The sequence below is a fragment of the Ceratosolen solmsi genome, unplaced genomic scaffold, assembly GCF_000503995.2.
Source record: "Ceratosolen solmsi marchali unplaced genomic scaffold, CerSol_1.0 scaffold19, whole genome shotgun sequence".
Lineage (NCBI taxonomy): Eukaryota > Metazoa > Arthropoda > Insecta > Hymenoptera > Agaonidae > Ceratosolen > Ceratosolen solmsi.
Window position 1 is genome coordinate 1,273,655 of NW_011948443.1, and position 20,729 is coordinate 1,294,383.

General features: G+C 24.4%; 2 protein-coding genes across 3 annotated transcripts; both read right to left on the reverse strand.

The window, feature by feature from the left end:
* Nucleotides 1–206: 206 nt before the first annotated feature.
* Nucleotides 207–3,428, reverse strand: LOC105365905 (aromatic-L-amino-acid decarboxylase). The gene is made up of 2 exons (XM_011504190.1): nucleotides 3,223–3,428; nucleotides 207–1,786 (listed from the first exon to the last, which is right to left on the reverse strand). The coding sequence occupies exons 1-2, from the start codon at nucleotides 3,421–3,423 to the stop codon at nucleotides 332–334; spliced, it is 1,656 nt and encodes a 551-aa protein (XP_011502492.1). The 5' UTR covers nucleotides 3,424–3,428; the 3' UTR covers nucleotides 207–331.
* A 2,631-nt stretch (nucleotides 3,429–6,059) lies between these two features.
* Nucleotides 6,060–20,177, reverse strand: LOC105365904 (aromatic-L-amino-acid decarboxylase). 2 transcript variants are annotated; one of them, XM_011504189.1, is made up of 14 exons: nucleotides 20,050–20,177; nucleotides 19,702–19,945; nucleotides 19,008–19,121; nucleotides 14,526–14,577; nucleotides 11,880–11,950; nucleotides 10,850–11,092; nucleotides 10,524–10,649; nucleotides 9,539–9,777; nucleotides 8,849–9,023; nucleotides 8,402–8,567; nucleotides 8,211–8,218; nucleotides 7,944–8,134; nucleotides 7,800–7,877; nucleotides 6,060–6,394 (listed from the first exon to the last, which is right to left on the reverse strand). In XM_011504189.1, exons 2-14 carry the CDS (start codon nucleotides 19,900–19,902, stop codon nucleotides 6,262–6,264), a joined length of 1,797 nt encoding a protein of 598 aa, XP_011502491.1. In that variant the 5' UTR covers nucleotides 19,903–19,945; nucleotides 20,050–20,177; the 3' UTR covers nucleotides 6,060–6,261. The 2 variants fall into 2 exon arrangements, with proteins under 2 accessions (XP_011502491.1, XP_011502490.1); XM_011504188.1 differs by having other exon boundaries at nucleotides 8,211–8,263.
* Nucleotides 20,178–20,729: the final 552 nt, after the last annotated feature.

A 20,729-nucleotide genomic window follows, 5' to 3' on the forward strand; every position in this document is an offset into this window, starting at 1 on the left:
TATAATAATATTATTGATTTGATAAAACAATACAAAAATTCTTAATTTTACTTGTTTTTTGTACATGTATTGGTATAAATTTGTCAATATAATGCTATTATGAATAAAATGATTGTATTTTATATTCTAAATTCATATTTGCGTATATAATATTAATAAAATATAAAAAATATGCTGATTGTGCAAATGAATACATAAACGAAACTCATCAAATACATTATTTCTTTTGGCTATTTAATTATCTAAGTTAATTAATTAAGTTAAAAATTTGCACTCGTAATAGTGAGAGAAGTTAATCTTATTTTTTGGATATTGTGAACTAAAATATGTTCTACCGGCTCTGGTAAAAGACATCTTCTTCAATAGTATCGATAGATGGATCTTCTACAACTATGATTGGTGTTGCACCATCATGTAAACTTGTTTTAGATTTTGAACGTTTGTAAGCATCGCGTGTAACACTACGCGTAAAGCTGAACTTGCGTACAAGTTTTTTATCAAGTGGTATAGGACTTTTAGGACTTTTAATTATACATTCTTCATTGACTTGATAATGAACTTTGAGAATTTCAGTAGCATGTTCCATAATTACATCGACGGCCCAATCTATTTCTTTTTCAATTGCATTTTCTTTCACAATACAAAATCGTAGTGCATATTTGCTATGAACCCATGCTGGAATCATATGTAGTTTTCCTGAAGCATTGATATTGGCAAGTAGTTCTTGATTAAGCTCGTCATTTTCTTTAAGTCGAAAGCAAATCAAACCAACACGCACCTCATTGAGCACTTCAAAACGTTGATCTCCTCGAAGTCGAGATTCAAAACGTTGTGCTAGATTTATATGATTACGAATGTAACTCTGCAGTCCACTTATACCATATGATCGCATAACAAACCACAGCTTAAGTGCACGAAAACGTCTACTCAGTGGTACACCCCAGTGCCTATAATCAATAGATTCTTCTGACTTAGCATGTTGTAAATATAATGGATCCACTATTAAAGCCGAGGTTAGTTTTACGCGATCACGCACCCATAAACAGGAACAGTCAAAATTAACAAGCAACCATTTATTAGGATTTGTATTGAAGGAATCAGCGTGTTCAATGCCGACCATCAAGGGTCGCATTTCTGGACAAATAAAAGAGTTTCCAGCATAAGCACCATCAACGTGTAACCAAGTACCCGGAAAACGTTTGCACACTGGTCCAATTTCCAGGAGCTTATCAAAAGCGCAACATCCTGTTGAACCCAGAGTTGTCGAAACATAAAATGGTACAAGGCCCTGAGCTACATCTTCGAGAATGGCGGCTTCGAGAACAGTACCACGTAGACAACATTTTTCATCCGGTTTAAGAATACGTAATTTAACTAGATTAATCATTGCAGCTTTTTCAACACATGAGTGTGATTCAGTTGAGCAGTAAGCAACCAACCTTGGTAGAAAAGCTGAATCTTCGATAAGAGGATTTTGTTTTTTAAGAATACATATGGCCTGCCATCGGGCAGCTAACATTGTTACAAGAATACATTCAGATGCTGAACCTTGAATAACACCACCACCTGTCGAATGTTCAGTTTCTGAAAGGAAACTATTGGGTAGATTCAAGGCTCTCGCGTACCAATCTAAGACAATTGTTTCGAGTTCGGTACAAGCAGGTGAGGCTGCCCAAGAAAAACCAATACAGCCAATCGCATCAGATAGCATGCCACCAAGGATTGAAGGAAATGAGTTTCCTGATGGAAAGTATGCATGAAAATATGGATGCTGCCAATGCGTTATCTGAAAAAGGAGATTTATTTATTCGGATCAATTGTTAGGAATTTTTTCAAATGAAATTTTAAAGTAAAATTGATTATTTGTATAATTTTAATCAATCTAGAATTAAAAATTTTCTGATTATGTATTAAATTTAAATCGAAACAAAAGCTAAATTTCAATATATATATTAAATTAAATTTACTTCGGTCTAATAGCAAAAATCAATAATTTGATTTTATATATTAAAATGCCTTCGTTATTTCAGTTTTTATTAAGGATTTATGCATGTTATTTAAAATAAGATTCATTCTTTTATATATATATTGTTTTGAAGAATTTAAAATAAAAAATAATATTATCAGAAAATTTATTATAGATTAATGTGCATCATTAAACCTAGTATATAAACAATATGTAAAGTTATTTTTTGTTTTTGATATTTATATGGTGTATATATAAAATTTGTTAATATCACACGTATATAATTTTCGGACATAAATTTATAATTACTAATAATTACTTAAATAAAAATTAAAATTTTTTATTTTATTTAGCAATTAACGAATATGCAAGAATTAATTCATTTAATTTTTATATATTCTAATATTTTATTTAATATATTTTTTATAAATTGTAAAATTTAATTATATGCTGGACATATTTAAATTAAATTATATAAGGAACCATATTTAATGAATAAATAGAATTCATCACATTGAACATTTCTACTTTGTTGTAGAACAGTGTAGCAAAATTGCAACGAATTGGGAAGCTACTTAGGTATACATTTTATGTTTCTTTAAGATTGCAATCATTGAAAGTTTTCTTTTATCTACAAAGTTCTTTTAAGACAAGAGTTTTACAGAATACTACACAGTTCTAAAAAGTGTGTCATCCATATTTGAAACAAAAAAATTACATCCTATGGAATTTTAATAACTAATAAATCATGTATAAAATCTTTTATTACAATTACATTAACAGTTTTTTCTAACAACTTTAGGAAAATTAATTTACTATTCATTCGATATAATATTAATAAATAATAATGACAAATATAATACAGAATTTTTAGATCATACTCATTGTCATAATATTCTGTCAGCCTATATTAAGTTATTAATAAAAACTAAAATTTATGGAATAGGATATTATACAATATTATATTGTATGTTTAGCATATTTAGCAATGTCGTTTTAAAAGTATAAATTAATCGTTTCAAATATCATAAATAATTGTGACTTTTATTCATTTCACTGGAGAATATTCGATTTTTTTATAAGAAAGAGTGATTTATTGAGTTAGAAAAGTGTATGAAAAATAATAAGTAATTGATTAAAATCTCACGAGTAAATTTAATAATAAATATATTTTATTCAATAAATCTATAAAATTTTAAATCTGTAATTATAAAAGTATTTTTACAATTGATTATTTATTTTTATTTATTCCTTACCCCAGGCATTATTTTACATTCAACATCTTTCATGATAACGTCAAATGATTCTGGTTTTGTTGGTGCTTCATTGGGTAAAAGTGGTCTTAAATATCCGGGATCTACGTTTGCTGTTACACGTTTACCTTCTAAAGTCCGAATATAATTACAAATATATTCTATCATTTCTTTACCACGAATGCGGAATTCGTCAATGTTCATTGCTAACTATTAATAAATATATAAATTAATATGTAGACTTTCATAATGTTAATTGACTATTAACATTAAGTTTTTACAGATTTTATATCAACTTATTATATAAGAATATCATATTTTTTTATAATTTAAATATTTAATAACGTAAAATTTCCATCATGATATTAAAATTAATTTTAAGATAATTGAATTCACTAAATTAAAACTTATACATATAAAAGAGAAATAAAATATTTACTTATATTATTTAATTCCGCAAACTCATTAAAAAAATTATATAAATATCGTAATCGAAATCAATGTTCAATATTTAATATCACTATGTTTTTAAATAACTACGAACATAAAAAACAAAAATGCATATAAATACATATACATATATATAAATTCTGGTTAAAGAACATAAATATTAATAAAAACAAATTTTTTAAATAATTGTACTTACATTTTTTGCTTTGAACGAGTTAAAAATAATTAGCAATAAGGATTCAAATAACGTTAATTTTTACAATCATAATAATTTATGAATATATAATAAGATAAATTTAGAACAATTAGGTAAGTTAATTCTTTCACGAATGATATTTCTACACTTGGGATATAACTCAATAGCTGATGTGTCAGCACTTATATTTCAGAAAATTCGTTTTAGACTATAAAATAAAAACCAATCAAGTGCGCAAGTCAACTTGTTTGTGGCGTATAACTTCATTAAAATAATTATCATTCCTTAAAGATTATTCTCTTAAAAATTAAAGAAATTTGTTATGATTATATAGATTTTCAATTTAAATTGCAATTTTTTCTTTTTTCTTTTTAATAGTTTTTTAATTATGGAAATTTGATATTAACTTCAATACACTTATAATTAAAATAAAAATGGATAATTTTATTTGAAGGTCAAAGTTGAAAAACGTTATGGATAAAATAAAAAGAAAACCTATAAATTTTAGGAATAATTAAAAGAATACTTTTAAATTAAAATAAACTTACATTTTGTGACAATGAATTATTTAACTGGCATACTGTATAAAAATATTAAAACTAATTAATTAATAATAAATAAGCTATCAATATAAAAATATCATAATTAATGATATGATTACTTTCACCTAGATTTCCATTTTTTTCATTAAAAACTATTAAAATAGACATAGTATTTGAAATATACTAATTTTATCAAACAAGGACTAATATTGTTTTATGTTTATAAATAGCCATTAATTGTTAACCTATATTTTACAATAAACTATTAAAATAATTGAACAATAGACAGGTCAATAATCAATTAATATACGTTTAATACTTGACTAGCTATGCGTCGCCATTTACAAGTTTGTAATATTTTGTATTATAATATGTATTATATCGATTACATATTCTATCCTTATTAATTTTTTAAATCTAACAAAAAATAAACAAGAATTTTAAGTTACACGGTTCGTATGTCTATACTTGGTTTTTTAATAATATATATTCGAATTTTTATTTATACTAAACTTTTAAAATGTATTGACAACATACAAGAATATTAATACATAATTTTATTTTTATTTGCTAATAATATGTTTTTAATATAAACCTTATTACACTTCTAAAATGGATAACCAAAGCTTTATAATTTTATCAGGATAAATGATAGTTAAAAGGTAGGGATGTTATTATTATAAATGAATAAAAATTATTAAATGAAAATTATGACATAATGTTAAAAATATTTGTTGCTTACAGTAATTAATACTGTTAAATGAACTGAAAGTATCTTACAATTTATTTAAATTCAATATTAATTAAATATATAATGATTTCTTCGATTAATAATAGTTTTATATACGATAAAAATTAATTTTATTGTTATAATAATAGATTACAAATACTGTAGATAAATATTATCAAAATAAATTATAGTTACTTGTTGTTACCATATAAACCTATATAAACATTTAATTAAATTTATAACATACAGTTTAATATAAAATACACACATGGTAATTAAAGAAATAATACTAAATCCGTATTTATGATTGAAATAGAAATTTGATAAAATTAGTGACAGGCAAATAATAGAAACATAGATTGTAATAGTATTTGAACTTCGAGTGTTGATTATATAATGTAAAAACTAAAAATTCTTTGTGCATCTATTAACAAGAGTTAAAGTAAATTGAAAAATAAAATAAATTCAGTAATCTTTAATATAAATATTGAATTAATGGGTTTATCAAATTCTACATATGCGTAATTGTTTTTATTGGGTTTTCATGAAATTAATCAAATGAATGAAAAATAAATTCAAATTCAATATATAGAAATGTAATATTCTAGGTGTTTTTTATTAATATTAATTATTAATATTAAATATTATACTATAAAAAATGGAAACATTGTTAATTTAACAATTAGAATTTTCGTTACCAATTACTTCTATAAACAATAACAAACTAATTCAATCATATAATTTTATATCTAAATATAGGTACACATTTATTTCCATTTAATGTTTGTTTTAAAATATAATACATAGTATGGTGTAAATAACTATAAGTTTTAAAAATAATATTAATTATTTAAAATTATAATCGTTTTAAAATATATATTTTTATATCATAAATTTTTGTAATAGTTATTTAAAATTCAAATATTAAGTTTTATTGTAAAGATTACGTTAATACAGTTATTTATAAATCATGTGCTTATCGTGTACTGGTACTCTAATAATGAATTACTCATTGTCTTGTATCCGAACAATTTTCATCCATATCCGAGATGACTAGACGATTGATTATAAGTATTTAAAATTAAAATTTTTATATATTTAATAGCTACATTTTGCTTTCCAATTTAAGTTCTTCCATTGGATAATCGGGATGGTGAAACAGATGGAGAAGGCTCAGGGCTACATCCATTACTGTTATCTCGTCGACTTCCTCTACCAATTTTCTTTAATCGTACCATTGTATCTAGATGGCGAAACCTTTGATATTAAGAAATTTGATTAAACCTCAAATATTAAACATGTTTCATATTGTCAATATTTTTATCTATTAAAAATATCATTCTAATTAGTATTTGTTTGGTATATTATTTTTAAAAGAATCATTAAATTATACATTTAATATATTTGCAATACAATTTATATAAATATTGTTAAACTTTCATTATAATTTATGACTAATAATTATTGAATTATAAAAAAAATTCTTTTAATAATTGATCGAAAGCATTTGTTTTATTTAAAATTGAAGGCTTTGAAAGTTGAATTTATGTAATTCAATAAGTATATTTAAATTTCATTTATTTTTCATTTACTGTTTTTTATATTTTGATAAGTAAATGTGTTTAATGCATTTATTAAACTTTTAATTAATTGTTTACTATTATAATATTGAAAAATAGCATTAAAATACTGAAATATTTATTTTTAGATTTAATTTGATGTGTTGACAATTCTGAAAATCATTTTTTGTTAATGTTTTTCTACTATAAAAAAAAGTTTTATCGTGGACTTATGTTTTTAATTATATAGTATAAACATACAAATTAAAATATTAATTTTGACACAATACTAAAATTACAAATATTAGTTTTTGGTAATATAAGCTATTAAAAGTATAATGTTATTATTTTCTTCTTCATAAGTAAATCTTAACATTAAAAAGTATATGAAAGGTACTAGTTTCAATTTACGTAAGTAGTGCATAATCCATAGGTGTTGAATATCTACGATTTAATGACGTAATGACTGGATAAACCCAAGATGGTATATTATTAATAAAAAATATAAAAGACTATTTTTTTACGATTTGTAACTGTACTCTATAAAATAATTAAAAAATTAAGTAATTGTGTAATAATGTTTTTTTTTAATTTGATAATTCAGTTCTAGAGTATTAAAAAACTTATTTGACGTTAACTTATCAGTAATAAAATCATTTTCATTTTTTTCGAAACACGTTTTGATTATATAATTTATAGTTTTATGTATTATATTTAAATCTACATCAGATTGTAGTGAGTGATTAAAAATTCGCGAATAGTTAGGAATTGGTTTATAATATACAAATAATTTTCTTTGAATTATCTTATCACGAATACATTTTTATTGAATATATATATATATCTATCGTCATAAAGTTATTTTAGACGCGCCCAACTTTTCAATTGATATATATATATATTTTACAAAAATTATGTTAATTTTTCTATATGTTAATTATTTGAAATACTAATAATTAATTAACTTTAGTTCAAGTTTGAATTTAACTTTTCATCTTCTTTCGATGGTAAGTAATCGAACAGAATCGTCAGATACAGTAATCAATCAATAATCATGTATTACCATATGTAAATATACTTTTAGTTATTTGTTTTTTAAGTACCTTAAAGATAATTCGCTAGTATCTGCTGCATCACGAGCATGCATTAAATAAGCAAGTGGCCATGAGATCCATGAACGTCTGGAGAAGTAAATAAGTTTTTATTGTTTTCAAAATATTTATGTATATTTGAAAAAGTAAACTAACATGGGTATTTGTGTATTAGGACTAATGCTAGCAATCGTTACTTGAGTATCAAGTTTTATGCGATTTGGAGTTTTGGTGAAACCAGGTTGAATTGCTGGATCAGAAACCATACGCACAAAGAAAGAACGTCTTTGTTCAAGTGTTGCTTTTCTTTTCTTTTCTCGAATATCTGCGAGTTCATCCATAACATCCTATTTAAAGCATGTTCTTTAGTATATTTTCCATGTCCAATGTATAAATGGAATAGAGCTTTAAAATATATACCACCTTAGACTCTAAAATTTCGGATAAGAAATCAGTTATGATACTCCATGCCATATCTAAAATAATTTCTTTTGAATAAATTACACAATTCATTTTCAGTTTAAAATGAAAGATTTGTTTATTAAAATTTATAAATTTTTGTCTTGAATTAAAATTGAATACAAAGACATTATTTTTATATGAATTTATCTTACCGACATCTTCTGTTGTTGCATTTGGTGCAGCAAGAGCAAATCGTATTGTATATCTTTGATTAACCTTTGCTGGAACCATGTGTATTTTTCCTGAATCGTTGATAGTACTTAAAAGTTTCTGATTCAATTTATCTGATCCTTTGGCACGAAAACACACTAAACCTAACTTCAAAAAATATTCTATTTCTACTTGGATATTACAATTATTTGGAATTTTTAACTTTTATTCATTTATTAATTGTAATTAACATCATATCATTGATCAATTTAATTAATGTTCGAAAATAAAATAAATATAATAAAAATAATTTTTAATAACAATTTAATCATTATTATATATATGGTTACATAATCAATTAAAAAATTCTTTTAATTAGATTATAATGTATATATTTTATAAATATCTTATTAAAAATTAATCGTTATATTAAAGTACTCTTAACTTACCACAACTTCATTACATAATTCGAATCTTAAATCCTTTTTAACAAGCAGTTCAAAGCGTTTGGCAAGTCTTATATGATTACGAATATAATTTTGAAGGCCAGAAATTCCATAGTTTCTTATAACAAACCATAATTTTAGAGATCGAAATCTTCTACTCAATGGTATACTCCAATGTCTGTAAAATATACAAAATTTAAATCTAATGTTAAATTCCGAAAATTCTATTTTTAGTACTTTATATTTTGAATAAGTAAATATATTATTGATTAATTAATATGCTATTAATTCAAAAAATATTATATTTTGAAAATAGTTAATATATTTAGTAGAACTTATTAGTTATATAAAAAAAATGTATATCATGCATTTTAGACTAGTTAATTATAATTATATTATTGGGGAATTTTTATATTCATTCCATAAAATAAATAACTATTCATATGTTCATGTATTTATTGTATTAACGTTATTCTTAGATGCATAATTTCGTTTTTATTTACTTTCCAATCTTATATTATATTGAAATTTTTTTTTATAATTCTTGAGTTTACGTATAATTTATCATTGTTCAGCAAAGTAACCATTGAAATATAATAGAGCAATATAGACGCAATTTTTAAAAAATATTACATCTTTTATTACAATAGTCTTTTATGAGAAATATAATATGCAGAAACTAAAATAACCTACCTATAGTCGATGGCAGTATCTGCATGTGTATGTTGGAGATATAGTGGATCGACAACCAAAGCGCTCGTTAATTTGAATCGATCGCGCACCCAGAGACACGAGCAATCGAAATTCGTTAGTAGAAATTTATTAGGATTTGTATTAAATGAATCTGCATGTTCTAAGCCTGTCATTAAGTATTTCAACTCTGGACAAATAAAGGCATTGCCCGCATATGCAGCATCAACGTGTAGCCATATCTATAATAATATATTTTTGCTTGCTTTATTAATCGTCTAATTATTATATGTTCAGTCTTTACTATAAATACAATATAGATACAATATACAATATATAAATATACAATACAGAATACAATATAGATAAAATGATATAATTCTTAAAAATTATTAATAATACGTTGATTATGCTTAATAGACAAAACTTAAACTTTATTGAAGCTCAATTTTAATTTTAATTGATTGTGAATATTTAATATTTTTTATAAGGAAATATTTTTGAAGATTATTGGAATTTTTTAAGTAAATTATGGATATAATAAACAATATTTAAATATAAAAAAAAATTTCATATATTATATTGAATTTAATTTTTTTTAAATACTTATAAATTTCTCTTATATTTGTCAAAAGTAAAGACTAACTAGTAACCAAATAAAATTACATAAATAAATTAAATAATATAAAGTTGATAATTTTAAGGTATGCCCTCAATTTTATAAGGAGAGTTGATTGATGATTTAAAGCTAAGAAATTGTAATCATAAATTTTCAAAAAATATAAATAAAAAAAATCATTCATTCTACAAATTATTATATTTACAACCCTGAATAGATGGTTATGTACATCTCGAAATTCAAGAGGTTTTTCTTAATTTGAAATATTTGGAATTAGTGCTACATATAATATTCATACATAATATTCGTATATTAGGCAGGATTCAAATTAATTGAGTTTTCTACGTTATAGTAAAATCTATCACTTACTCCAGGATATTTTTTACAGAGAGGTCCAATTTCATCCAGATTGTCAAAAGAACAACATGCTGTTGTACCAAGCGTTATAGATACAAAAAATGGTATATAACCCGCGGCAATATCAACTTCGATTGCCTACAAAAGTAGATTTATAGTATTTTTAAGAAGTAAATGTTTTTTAAACATAAAATACAATAAAAATATCAAACAATTTTTAGAAGGTTCTTTACTGATATATATTAAATAATTACGTTGATATTTATTATTAAGGATCTTAAGAATAATATAAATAATTCAAAACAATCAAATTTTATATAATTAAAATTGCTTTTTACCTGGCGTAATGTTTCTCCTCGAAGCTTACTTTTTTCATCTGGTTCTAATATTCGTAATTTAACAAAACAAATCATTGCATTTTTTTCTACACAACTATGGCTTTCTCTGCTGCAATAAGCCATTAGTTTTCCTAAAAGAACTGTTTCATCTAAATGTGAATGAATTGATGATTCCTTTAGTCGAGTTATTGCTTGAGCTCTAGCTGCTAACATACATACTAAAATACATTCTGAAGCTGAACCCTGAAAGTTTATCATTCAAATAAAATTGTTTATTGTTAATGAACTTAGTTTATTTTTAATAATGTGAATATATTCTGAGATAATTTACAATATATACTTTGATGTTTAAGTAATATTGTACAGTATTTGGTCTAATTATGTATCATTTCAAATTAATTTTCATATATAATTAAAAATAATTATTTATATACGGATTCTTTTCATTTGTTCTAATTTCCTGATCATTTTATTTGATTTTATTTAATTTTGTTTGTATTCGATGTATACTTAAGGAGAATTATTTAACTCTCTATTTTCAACTTAATATAAAAGGCATAAAAAACGTAAAATATTTTGACATGTAAATATAATTATAAATATTAATATAAGGATATATTTAGATAAATCCTTTTGTTGTTTTGTTGTTGAATTGTATGTAATTTATTTTTATATTACAAATACTAACTTATTTAATTATGTAATACATTCTAGACTTATTAGTATTAAGGTAAATTAGATTATATTAGGAAAGTAAATTAAAGGTATCCAGCATACTACTCTTGTATCCAATATTTTATAAATATGATGGAAATATTATGACAAGATCATCCTATAATAACTTTACCCCTGACTTCACTCCAGTAAGCATACCCGTAATGCAACGCATACGCCTTTTATTCAATATTTCTTCCGCTCATTCCATATCCCTGGACTTACCTTTTTTCAATTTGAAGTATTTGATTACAAAATTTTAATGGAATTATTACTATACTTATATTATATAAAAAATATTTTTTTTTATACATACCTGAAGAACACCTCCACCTTGACTTTTATCGCTAAAATATAGAAAATCGCTTGGTAAACCAATAGCTTTCCCTTAAAAATTAAAATATAAATGAATTATAATTAATGTAAAATAGATAATTATATTATTCAAATAAAGCTAAAGTACAATTATTTAAAATAGTATTTATACATTGTTTGAGTCATTTTTTTTTTTCATTCATTTTTTGAAAGAATATTTGTAAAATAATAATAATAGATAGTGTCGATTATATTATTTCGATCATTTTAAAATAAAGTGAAACACAATATACATATCTACACCTAAAAATTTCATACATTAAATTTAATTAGAAAATACGAAGAAACTGTACCTTACATCACAATACGAATAAAAATTAAAAATATTTAATAAAAATATAAATGAATAAATATTTTCCATATTTTTTTTATTAATGTTCCTTAATTATTTGAAAACTTTTTTATTTTATTTGTAGTGTAAGATTAAGTATATTAAAAAATTTTCAATCATTAGTTTTCTTATAAAATAAATTTTTAAAATTATTTGTAAATTATAATTCAAATAAAATTGATGTAATACATGCGTCAAATCTAAAAACAACAAAATTAAAAACTCTTAAAAACACCAAACAAGTAGGATCAAAAGATAAAATTAATATACAGTCAGTGTCTGAGATCAGACTAAAAATCTCCCTTTGATATTGGGTGGAGGTGTTGCTGGCAAATGGAAGGGACAGTGGAATAATTCAATACTACACGCAATGGTTCTTGTCTTTCCTTTTATTAAATATAATAAATAGTTAATGATCATAAAGTGTATGAATGAAGGTGTTAGTGAATAATTTGGGGATGTTTCTTCAATTGTGTTACGTGCTAAGGAGAGTGTGTATCCTCTCCGTGGTGTGAGAAGTCGATGTAGTCATAGTATGCGTAAGAGCCACCACTGTCGTACCGAAGCCGTGTAAGCGAAACCGGGTCGCGACTGCTTTAATGTAAGTGCGTAAGAGCTGCTGCTGTCGTATCGAAGCTTTCTAAAGGAGACCGGTTTTCTGCTACCTTAGTTGTCGGTGTGATCCGTTAATATATGTAGTATGATTTCGATCGTTTCACTCTCAATTATGTTAGCACTAGCGCTTTAGTAGTTTAAGTTTGGTTAACGGGTTCTGATAATGTGGCGTCACTATTGAATTGTTAGATTCCTTATTGTTTGAGTATACAATACGCGTATCGCTACAGTGAGTGATGACTGTAGATAGAAGATTGAAGATTGAATAGAGAGCCCGTCATGATGACTGTGTAATTGTTACTAGACTGAGACTGAGCGCTGAGCGTGAAGCTCAGGCCTTAAATATTTTCGTGGTAGTTTTAGACGCTGGTAGCGATCCGGTGTCCGTTACTATGCCGATATTTGTCGTGACGTCAATAGGGCATAGCCTTGAAAGGTTCATAGACATTATTTTTTGGAATTATAGTTATATATTCGAGTTTGCGGCGTAGAAACATGTCTCGAGTTCGTTGGCTAGTGTTTATAAACAACTGTTTGCGCGCTCATACCTCTCCCATTTTTGTATTCCGCCTTTCAATTGTATTCAATCCATAACAGTCAGTAATAGAAAAATAACTGTTTTAAGGAATTGCAGTAATGCAATAATGCGCATATTAACATATTACAACATTTGATAAATCTACAGAAATATTGGTAATTACTTAAATAGTTTTTAGAAAAAACTGACAAAAATGATCGTATGTATTGAATATAAGTGTACGCAAAAAGACAAAAAATATTTTATCAGCAACAAATATATATATTAAAAAAAAAGTAAGAAGTTTTTTTTTGTATAAGCATAAATAAAAACAGTTTTTGTAAATATTAACATATACTATTCGTATATAAATAAAACATATCTATTTCAAATAGTTTTCTGAAAAATATATTTTCAATTTAAATATTTTCAAGTAACAAATTATTTTAAAAACTATATAATTAATCAATTAAAAATTGTATACACTTTTTCAATATTAAATTTACTCTTAACATAAATTCTTTTTTTAAATAAAAAAATCTAAATATTTAGAGAATGTAAAATAGAAATATAGTTACCATCTTGCCATAATCGTATATATATATATGAATGTAACATTAATGATAATTGATCTTTAAATGATAGCTCTAGCTATCATATCCTATTAATTATATATTTTAATAAAAAAATGAATTTATCTTTCCTTCAATAAGCGAAGTACTTTAATGTTAAAAAAGTGTATATGTTTTGTAGTAAACTATATATAAAATAATAAATGTATAATAAAATAAAAGTATATTATTATAAAGATATTAAGCATAATTATTTTAAGCATGATTTTGTATATTTTTATAAATACAGTTAATTAATATGATATTTCAATATTATATGATATGACTATGAAGTTTAGCACACCTTTTTACACTTCTATATTACAACGATAATTAAATTTTTTAATAGCATTAGACAAATTTCATTATAATATTTATTTGCTTGATAAATATAAGAACTGATGTCTAAAGTTTATAGTTGCAAGTATTAATATTTCTTTCAACTTTAATTTCTATTTATCTATGTATAACGAAAAAGTGGGTAACAAAAAATATATAAATAGTATTTCTTACCTAGCCAGTCACACACTATTGTTTCCAGTTCTGTACAGGCGGGCGAAGCAGCCTAAAATATTAATTCGAATACATGAAATAAAGTAGTCCAATGAAACATATATATATATATATATATTCGGTATTTGTAAGTTTTTATTATATTATTCTAAGTATTGATTATTGTATTTTGTTAATAAGAGAAAAATTCATCAATGTTAAATGAAAATTTTTTATAATTGTTTTAAATATAAGTACATTTTTAGTATTTTACTTTTCTTTTTATTTATTATTATCTACTTATGAGATTACATTTGTAATAATTAATTTGATCATGAAACATTTATATTCTATATTTTTAAATTACAAATTAAATATTGTAAACAACATTAAATCATATAAATTAGTAGATTGAAAAAAAAAATATATATATAATAAGAAACAATATACTTAGATTTTATACAATAAATAAATAAAAGTAAAATATTAATAAATAATACGATATTTTGTGTTGCAAAATTAAAAAAATTTAATTTAATTACATAAAATGGTTAATACTTCAAAAATTTAACTAGTATATATTTAATTTTATGATTTCTAAAATATATAAATATTATTAATAAGAATATCTTTTTTGAATGATATAAAATTATTAGATTTTGAAAACATCATCAGTCAACACAAAGACGTTTATAAATAACTTACATTTCACATAACAAATGTCATTCTTTTATACCCTTATTGAAATTAACTTCATTTCTGAACAGATATAATTTTTCTTTCTAAAACTGCTTTGAATTAATCAAATTTGCTTGAATGTTAGTAGATTGAAAATAATGTACTTAAATTAAGTCAAAACTGGAAAGAAATATTTTAATATTGGGAATTTGCATTTGTAGTTTTTATAAATTATGGTTATCTTGGTCCAATTAAATATTTATAACAATAAGTGTTACGGATTACAACAGTTTTAAGCGGTATACAAAGTGGGAGAGGTAAAGACATCTGTGCTTAGTTAGAAACATTTGCGCGCCGAGTCATAAACACAATTCTGCGAAATCGGGAAACCTCACTACGCAAAATATTCGAATATTACATTATAATTCCTACTAACAAGATCGACGAACTCTCCAAGGCTAGACTCTGGTGACGTCACTCTAATAATCGGCATGACAAGAGTGATCCGGTAGTCACCGCAAGCTTGTACTAGGATATTTAAGGAGCTGCAGTTGACGCTTTCGCTCTTGCTAGTACTGATCACGCGCTCTTCACATCAGGCTCGCTATCCAACATGCAATCGCCATCATAAAGCCGTAGCAAGCATCAAACAACCTAAGGAACTAATAGCGATGCCACAACTATACTGGCACCCAAGCCTCCATAAGCAACGCACCACGCTCGTTCTTTACTACTGCTCTTACTAGTTCAATCAAGCATTCATCACGACAGAATCGCCATTCTTCAATTCGGCTCCAGCCAACACTACAGAGATCGACTCCACATCATACGTAAGCTAAGCTCATTCGGCCTACTACTACTACAGAGTCGACTCCAACTCATACGTAAGCTAAGCTCATTCAGCTTACTACCACTACCGAGATGGACTCCACATCATACGTAAGCTATGCGATTACGCACGTTCTTACGGCTCACTAATACACGGCTCCCGTCAACTACGTAAGCAGCAACACTACCAACATACACCAATATCGCACACTATCTATACCTATTACACCGATACGAGTAAATCTCCCACTCCGTCAAGCAGTGACGTCACATGGACATCCTCCCACCACCAGACCACTACAGCGCTCACCCTACGCCAGCGGCTAAGGCGGTCCCAACTAACTGCCCCTACCAGCGAGAGTCTCCCACTACTACTTCGAATTCATAAGGAAAAGGAGAATCAAGCTCCAGACTATCAAGAATACACATACAGAATTATCGTCACTAATATTCATTGAAAAAGCTCTCATCCATTCATTGTATCATACATTCATTTCGACATCCATAGATCACTGACTATTTATTATATTTATTATATTCAATAAAGGGAAAGACACTACATTCTATTGGCAGTATTGAATTATTGCATTGCCCCTTCCACTTGCCAGCAAGCCTCCATCCACCATCACAGGGAGGCTTTAGTCTGATCCCAGACAATAAGGATTACTTTTTTCCGTTTTATTTATACCCCTTTTAAGTGTAATAAATGGAATCAACATACAATAATATTTATAGTCAATGAACAATTAAGAATATTCATTTATTTTTAAGAAATTTACTATAAAATATTTATCATAAACAAATTATACGGATTATATTAATTTAAAAATTAAAAACAGTAATTTAACCATTTCTTAAAATCAATCAGAGTATATAATAAGTACAATGTTAGCCTTCAATCTGAATAATCAATAAAAAAGAGGATAAAATAATATTTACCTTATAGGTATGGAGAGTCTAAGCAACATAAATTTCGCATGTGAATTTTATAAAATTATTATCTATAGCTCATATGTAAATTATATGTAATTGGAATAAGTAGCAAAATAAAACACTATATTTTACTATTATGATAAATCAAGAGAAACTAAAACTAAATTATTCAAGTTTTCTCGAATTCACAGATAATGTATATAGTATGGAATTTTTATTTATATTTATTATTTTAAATATACCTTACTGAAATACTTACATTTATAACTACTAGTTTTTTACGATTTTGTGCAGATATTAAAAAGATTTTTTTAATTATATTGTTGTAATATATTAAATATTTTATAAAATTGATTAAATATATTTAAATTAATTAGGAATATTTTCGGCATAAATAATTGTAACAAATATGTAAATATGTTACGTTATATATTTAGGCTATAAAGTATTTTATATTGAAATCAACGTGTCGTAATACGTATTTTAAATTATTTTGTACATATGCATATTATTGCATGCACTTTAATAAAATATATGATTTATTACGGAATTTTAATTTTCAATTCTCCTTAAAGTTAGGCCATATATTCATATGCGAATAAAACATTATGGTCGATTCCAATTACAAAAATGTATTAGAAATTGTTATATTGTTTAAAATAAAGAATAGTCGAAAAATACTAAGAATAGAGTTTTTCCAATTTTAGATGTATTTTATGATTTGAAAGAATTAAAAAAAAACAGTAGAAAATATTAAGAAAAATACGAAATTAAATCAATTTTTGATAATAGGTAGTTCAAACGAATTTACCTTTTTCTATGATATATTCAAGTTAGAGTAGAAGTAGATTATTTTTTATTCCTAAGTAATATTTTTCTTGATTTATTGAATTCTAATCGTTTGCTTTCCCTATAATGTTTAATTATAAAAATTAGAATTGTAATTATTCAATATTTTCATTGAAAATATTTACATTTATTTGGATCGATAAGTGTAATACAAATTTATATATTTCATAAATTGTATAGTAGATTTTACATATTTACGTTAAAGAATATAATTTATTGCTATTATATATCATTTGTTATGCACGATTTTTACAGAAATATTAATAGTGATAACGATTTGTATTACTTGATGACTATATAAACCAAATTATTAAGATTATATAGATCTAAATTTACTTTGAACTTTTTAAAATTTATATAAATGAAAAATAATTATTAATGTTACAGTTTTTTTTATTAACTTTTAATATTTGTATTTTCACTTATATTTGATTATTTTATCTACATCTTTGTTGCCAATTATTTTTAGCAGTTTAACAATTTCGATGATTTTATTTCAAAGAACATTTATATATCTGTAAATGTCACATATTATATAATTCACTGTGCAAATTCATAATTCCTACATCATGTGTAAAAATACTTTTTAATTTATATATTTTCAAAAACTTGTATACACATGTATTAGTAAAAGGAAATTTTCAATTAAAATATATCATTAAACATAATTACTAATATATTACAGTAAACACTGTAATTAATTTTATTAGTGTATTCATAATTAAAATAAGCGTATTACTTTATAATCATAAAAATTATAAATATTGAATATAAAAATTTAGTATTGTATTTAGCATATATTAACTTATCTAACACGCATTTAACAACATCTAACAACATTGAAACGATCTGATATTTGCTTAATATTATAAGTACAAAAATTTCTTCAAAATTATGTAACCGTAATTTCATATTTATTCATTATTTTGAATAATGATTGGAATAATTTTGATAGCTCGCAATTTTCTAAATTCATAGATTTATCTTAAAAATTCGAAAATATGTATTACAATAGCTCAATAATACATTTTACAAAAATAAAATATTTATATGTACATTTATATTAAATATTTGAATTATTTCAGTCAAATTTTTATTTTTATTATGTTAATTATTTATCTAAAATTATTTGCATTATAATTGTATTTTTAAATACTTTATTACGCAAAATTTATCATATAGATATTAATAGTAAATAAAAGCATAGAAACTTACCCAGGAAAATCCTATACATCCAATTGCATCAGATAGCATATCTCCGAGAATGGACGGAAATGAATTTCCCGCTGGAAAATACGCATGAAAACGAGGATGCTGCCAATGCGTTATCTATATTTTAAAAATTTTCAACTATATACTTTAATTGATCTTTGGAACAATAATTTTCAAATAGTTTAGTCTTTACTTTGCTTAATTAATGCTATGTGAACAATTTAAAATACCTTTGTATCAAGATTGTATAAAGTAAATACAAAAAAAACTTATATTTATAAAGTTTATAATATAAAGAAAATGTGACCTGTACTAGAATTATATTTATATAGCATACGTACGTAAAATAAAATATTTCCAGTGAAAATAATATTCAATAATTTTTTTTTTATTTTGATTACATGTTCAATGCAAATGCTCGATATTTGTTAATGTAATTTTATAACCCATAATAGATATATAAAGATCTTTACATTTTATTTTTATTAAATAGCTATTAAATTTTTATTTACAGTCTATATGGCCAATGTGGACAATTTTTGAATCACATAAACATAAGGATTTTGAACTTTTTACTTTTTCTTATGTATGTAGTAATTGATCTTTTTATTACACGTGTCCAAATTTTACTTATATTTATTACAAATCCAATTATCCATATACTTTTAAACAAATAATTAAGTATAGTAATGTTTACCCCAGGCATAATTTTTGAATCAACGTCTCTCATAATAGCATCCCAAGATTCAGGTTGAAACGGTGGATCGGTGGGTAACATTGGTTTCAAATATCCCGGTCCTACATCCGGTGTCACTCGTCTGTCTTTGATGTTACTAATAAACTCGCATATATACTCAACCATATCCTTGCCTCGAGTTCGAAATTCTTGAACATCCATTGTTTGTTTTTAAATGATCTCGCCAATTTGATGTTACTATAATCTATAAGTAAAGATAATAACAAAAAGATTTACAATAAGAATAATTATAATAACCAGCATTAAAATTAAAATACAGTTTCTGAAAATCAATACATCATGATATACCTATTAAATTATTTAACGGTAAAAATTGAAGATATATGTGCTAGGTTTCGTTGATGTTGACGCGCAGAAGCTTCGAGGAAGACTCCACGAATACCATTGAATGTTAGTCACTTGAATAATCTTCATGCTGAAATCGCGCGCTGGTCTTGCGCAAACTCACATCTTATATCGCGTATATCCTACATCTAAATAAAATGAGCTTTGCTCGATTCGCCTGCGCTCAATACCCCCCATGCATATAGAACGTAGTTAATATGAAGATTATATGCATGGAATTCTTTCATTACATTAACATAATGATGTATTATTGATAAACTGAACAAAGAAGCGATTCTAACATTCAATATATATTATAATATAAATAAAAAACATCTATAGATAGTAGCATACCTTGAAACAATTAAAGAAGAATTTATTATACTACCTAAAAATCAATGCTAAAAAAGTATTAAATAAAAATAAATTACATATATGTTCATATTCATTTGGTATTTCAAAAATGTCATTTATTTTAATATATATTTCAATATATTATATTTAAATTTATATGTTAGTTAGAATTTTAGTTATTTAATAAAAATTTATTAATTTACTGTTTACAAGTTTTGTGTAAAATTTATACATTTTTTTCAGATAATTGAAATTAATGAACTAATCGATCAATTTATAAAATAAATTAT

What these genes read in the sequence shown, in the direction of transcription:
- LOC105365904 (XM_011504188.1), bottom strand. Translation starts at nt 19,902, where the DNA reads ATGGATGTTCAAGAATTTCGAACTCGAGGCAAGGATATGGTTGAGTAT. An exon ending in GATACTGCCATCGACTATAG is followed by an intron (nt 9,024 to 9,538) that starts GTAGGTTATTTT and finishes TATATTTTACAG; the next exon opens with ACATTGGAGTATACCATTGA. An exon ending in CCTAATACACAAATACCCAT is followed by an intron (nt 7,878 to 7,943) that starts GTTAGTTTACTT and finishes TTACTTCTCCAG; the next exon opens with ACGTTCATGGATCTCATGGC.
- LOC105365905 (XM_011504190.1), bottom strand. Translation starts at nt 3,423, where the DNA reads ATGAACATTGACGAATTCCGCATTCGTGGTAAAGAAATGATAGAATAT. An exon ending in AATGTAAAATAATGCCTGGG is followed by an intron (nt 1,787 to 3,222) that starts GTAAGGAATAAA and finishes CTCCTTTTTCAG; the next exon opens with ATAACGCATTGGCAGCATCC.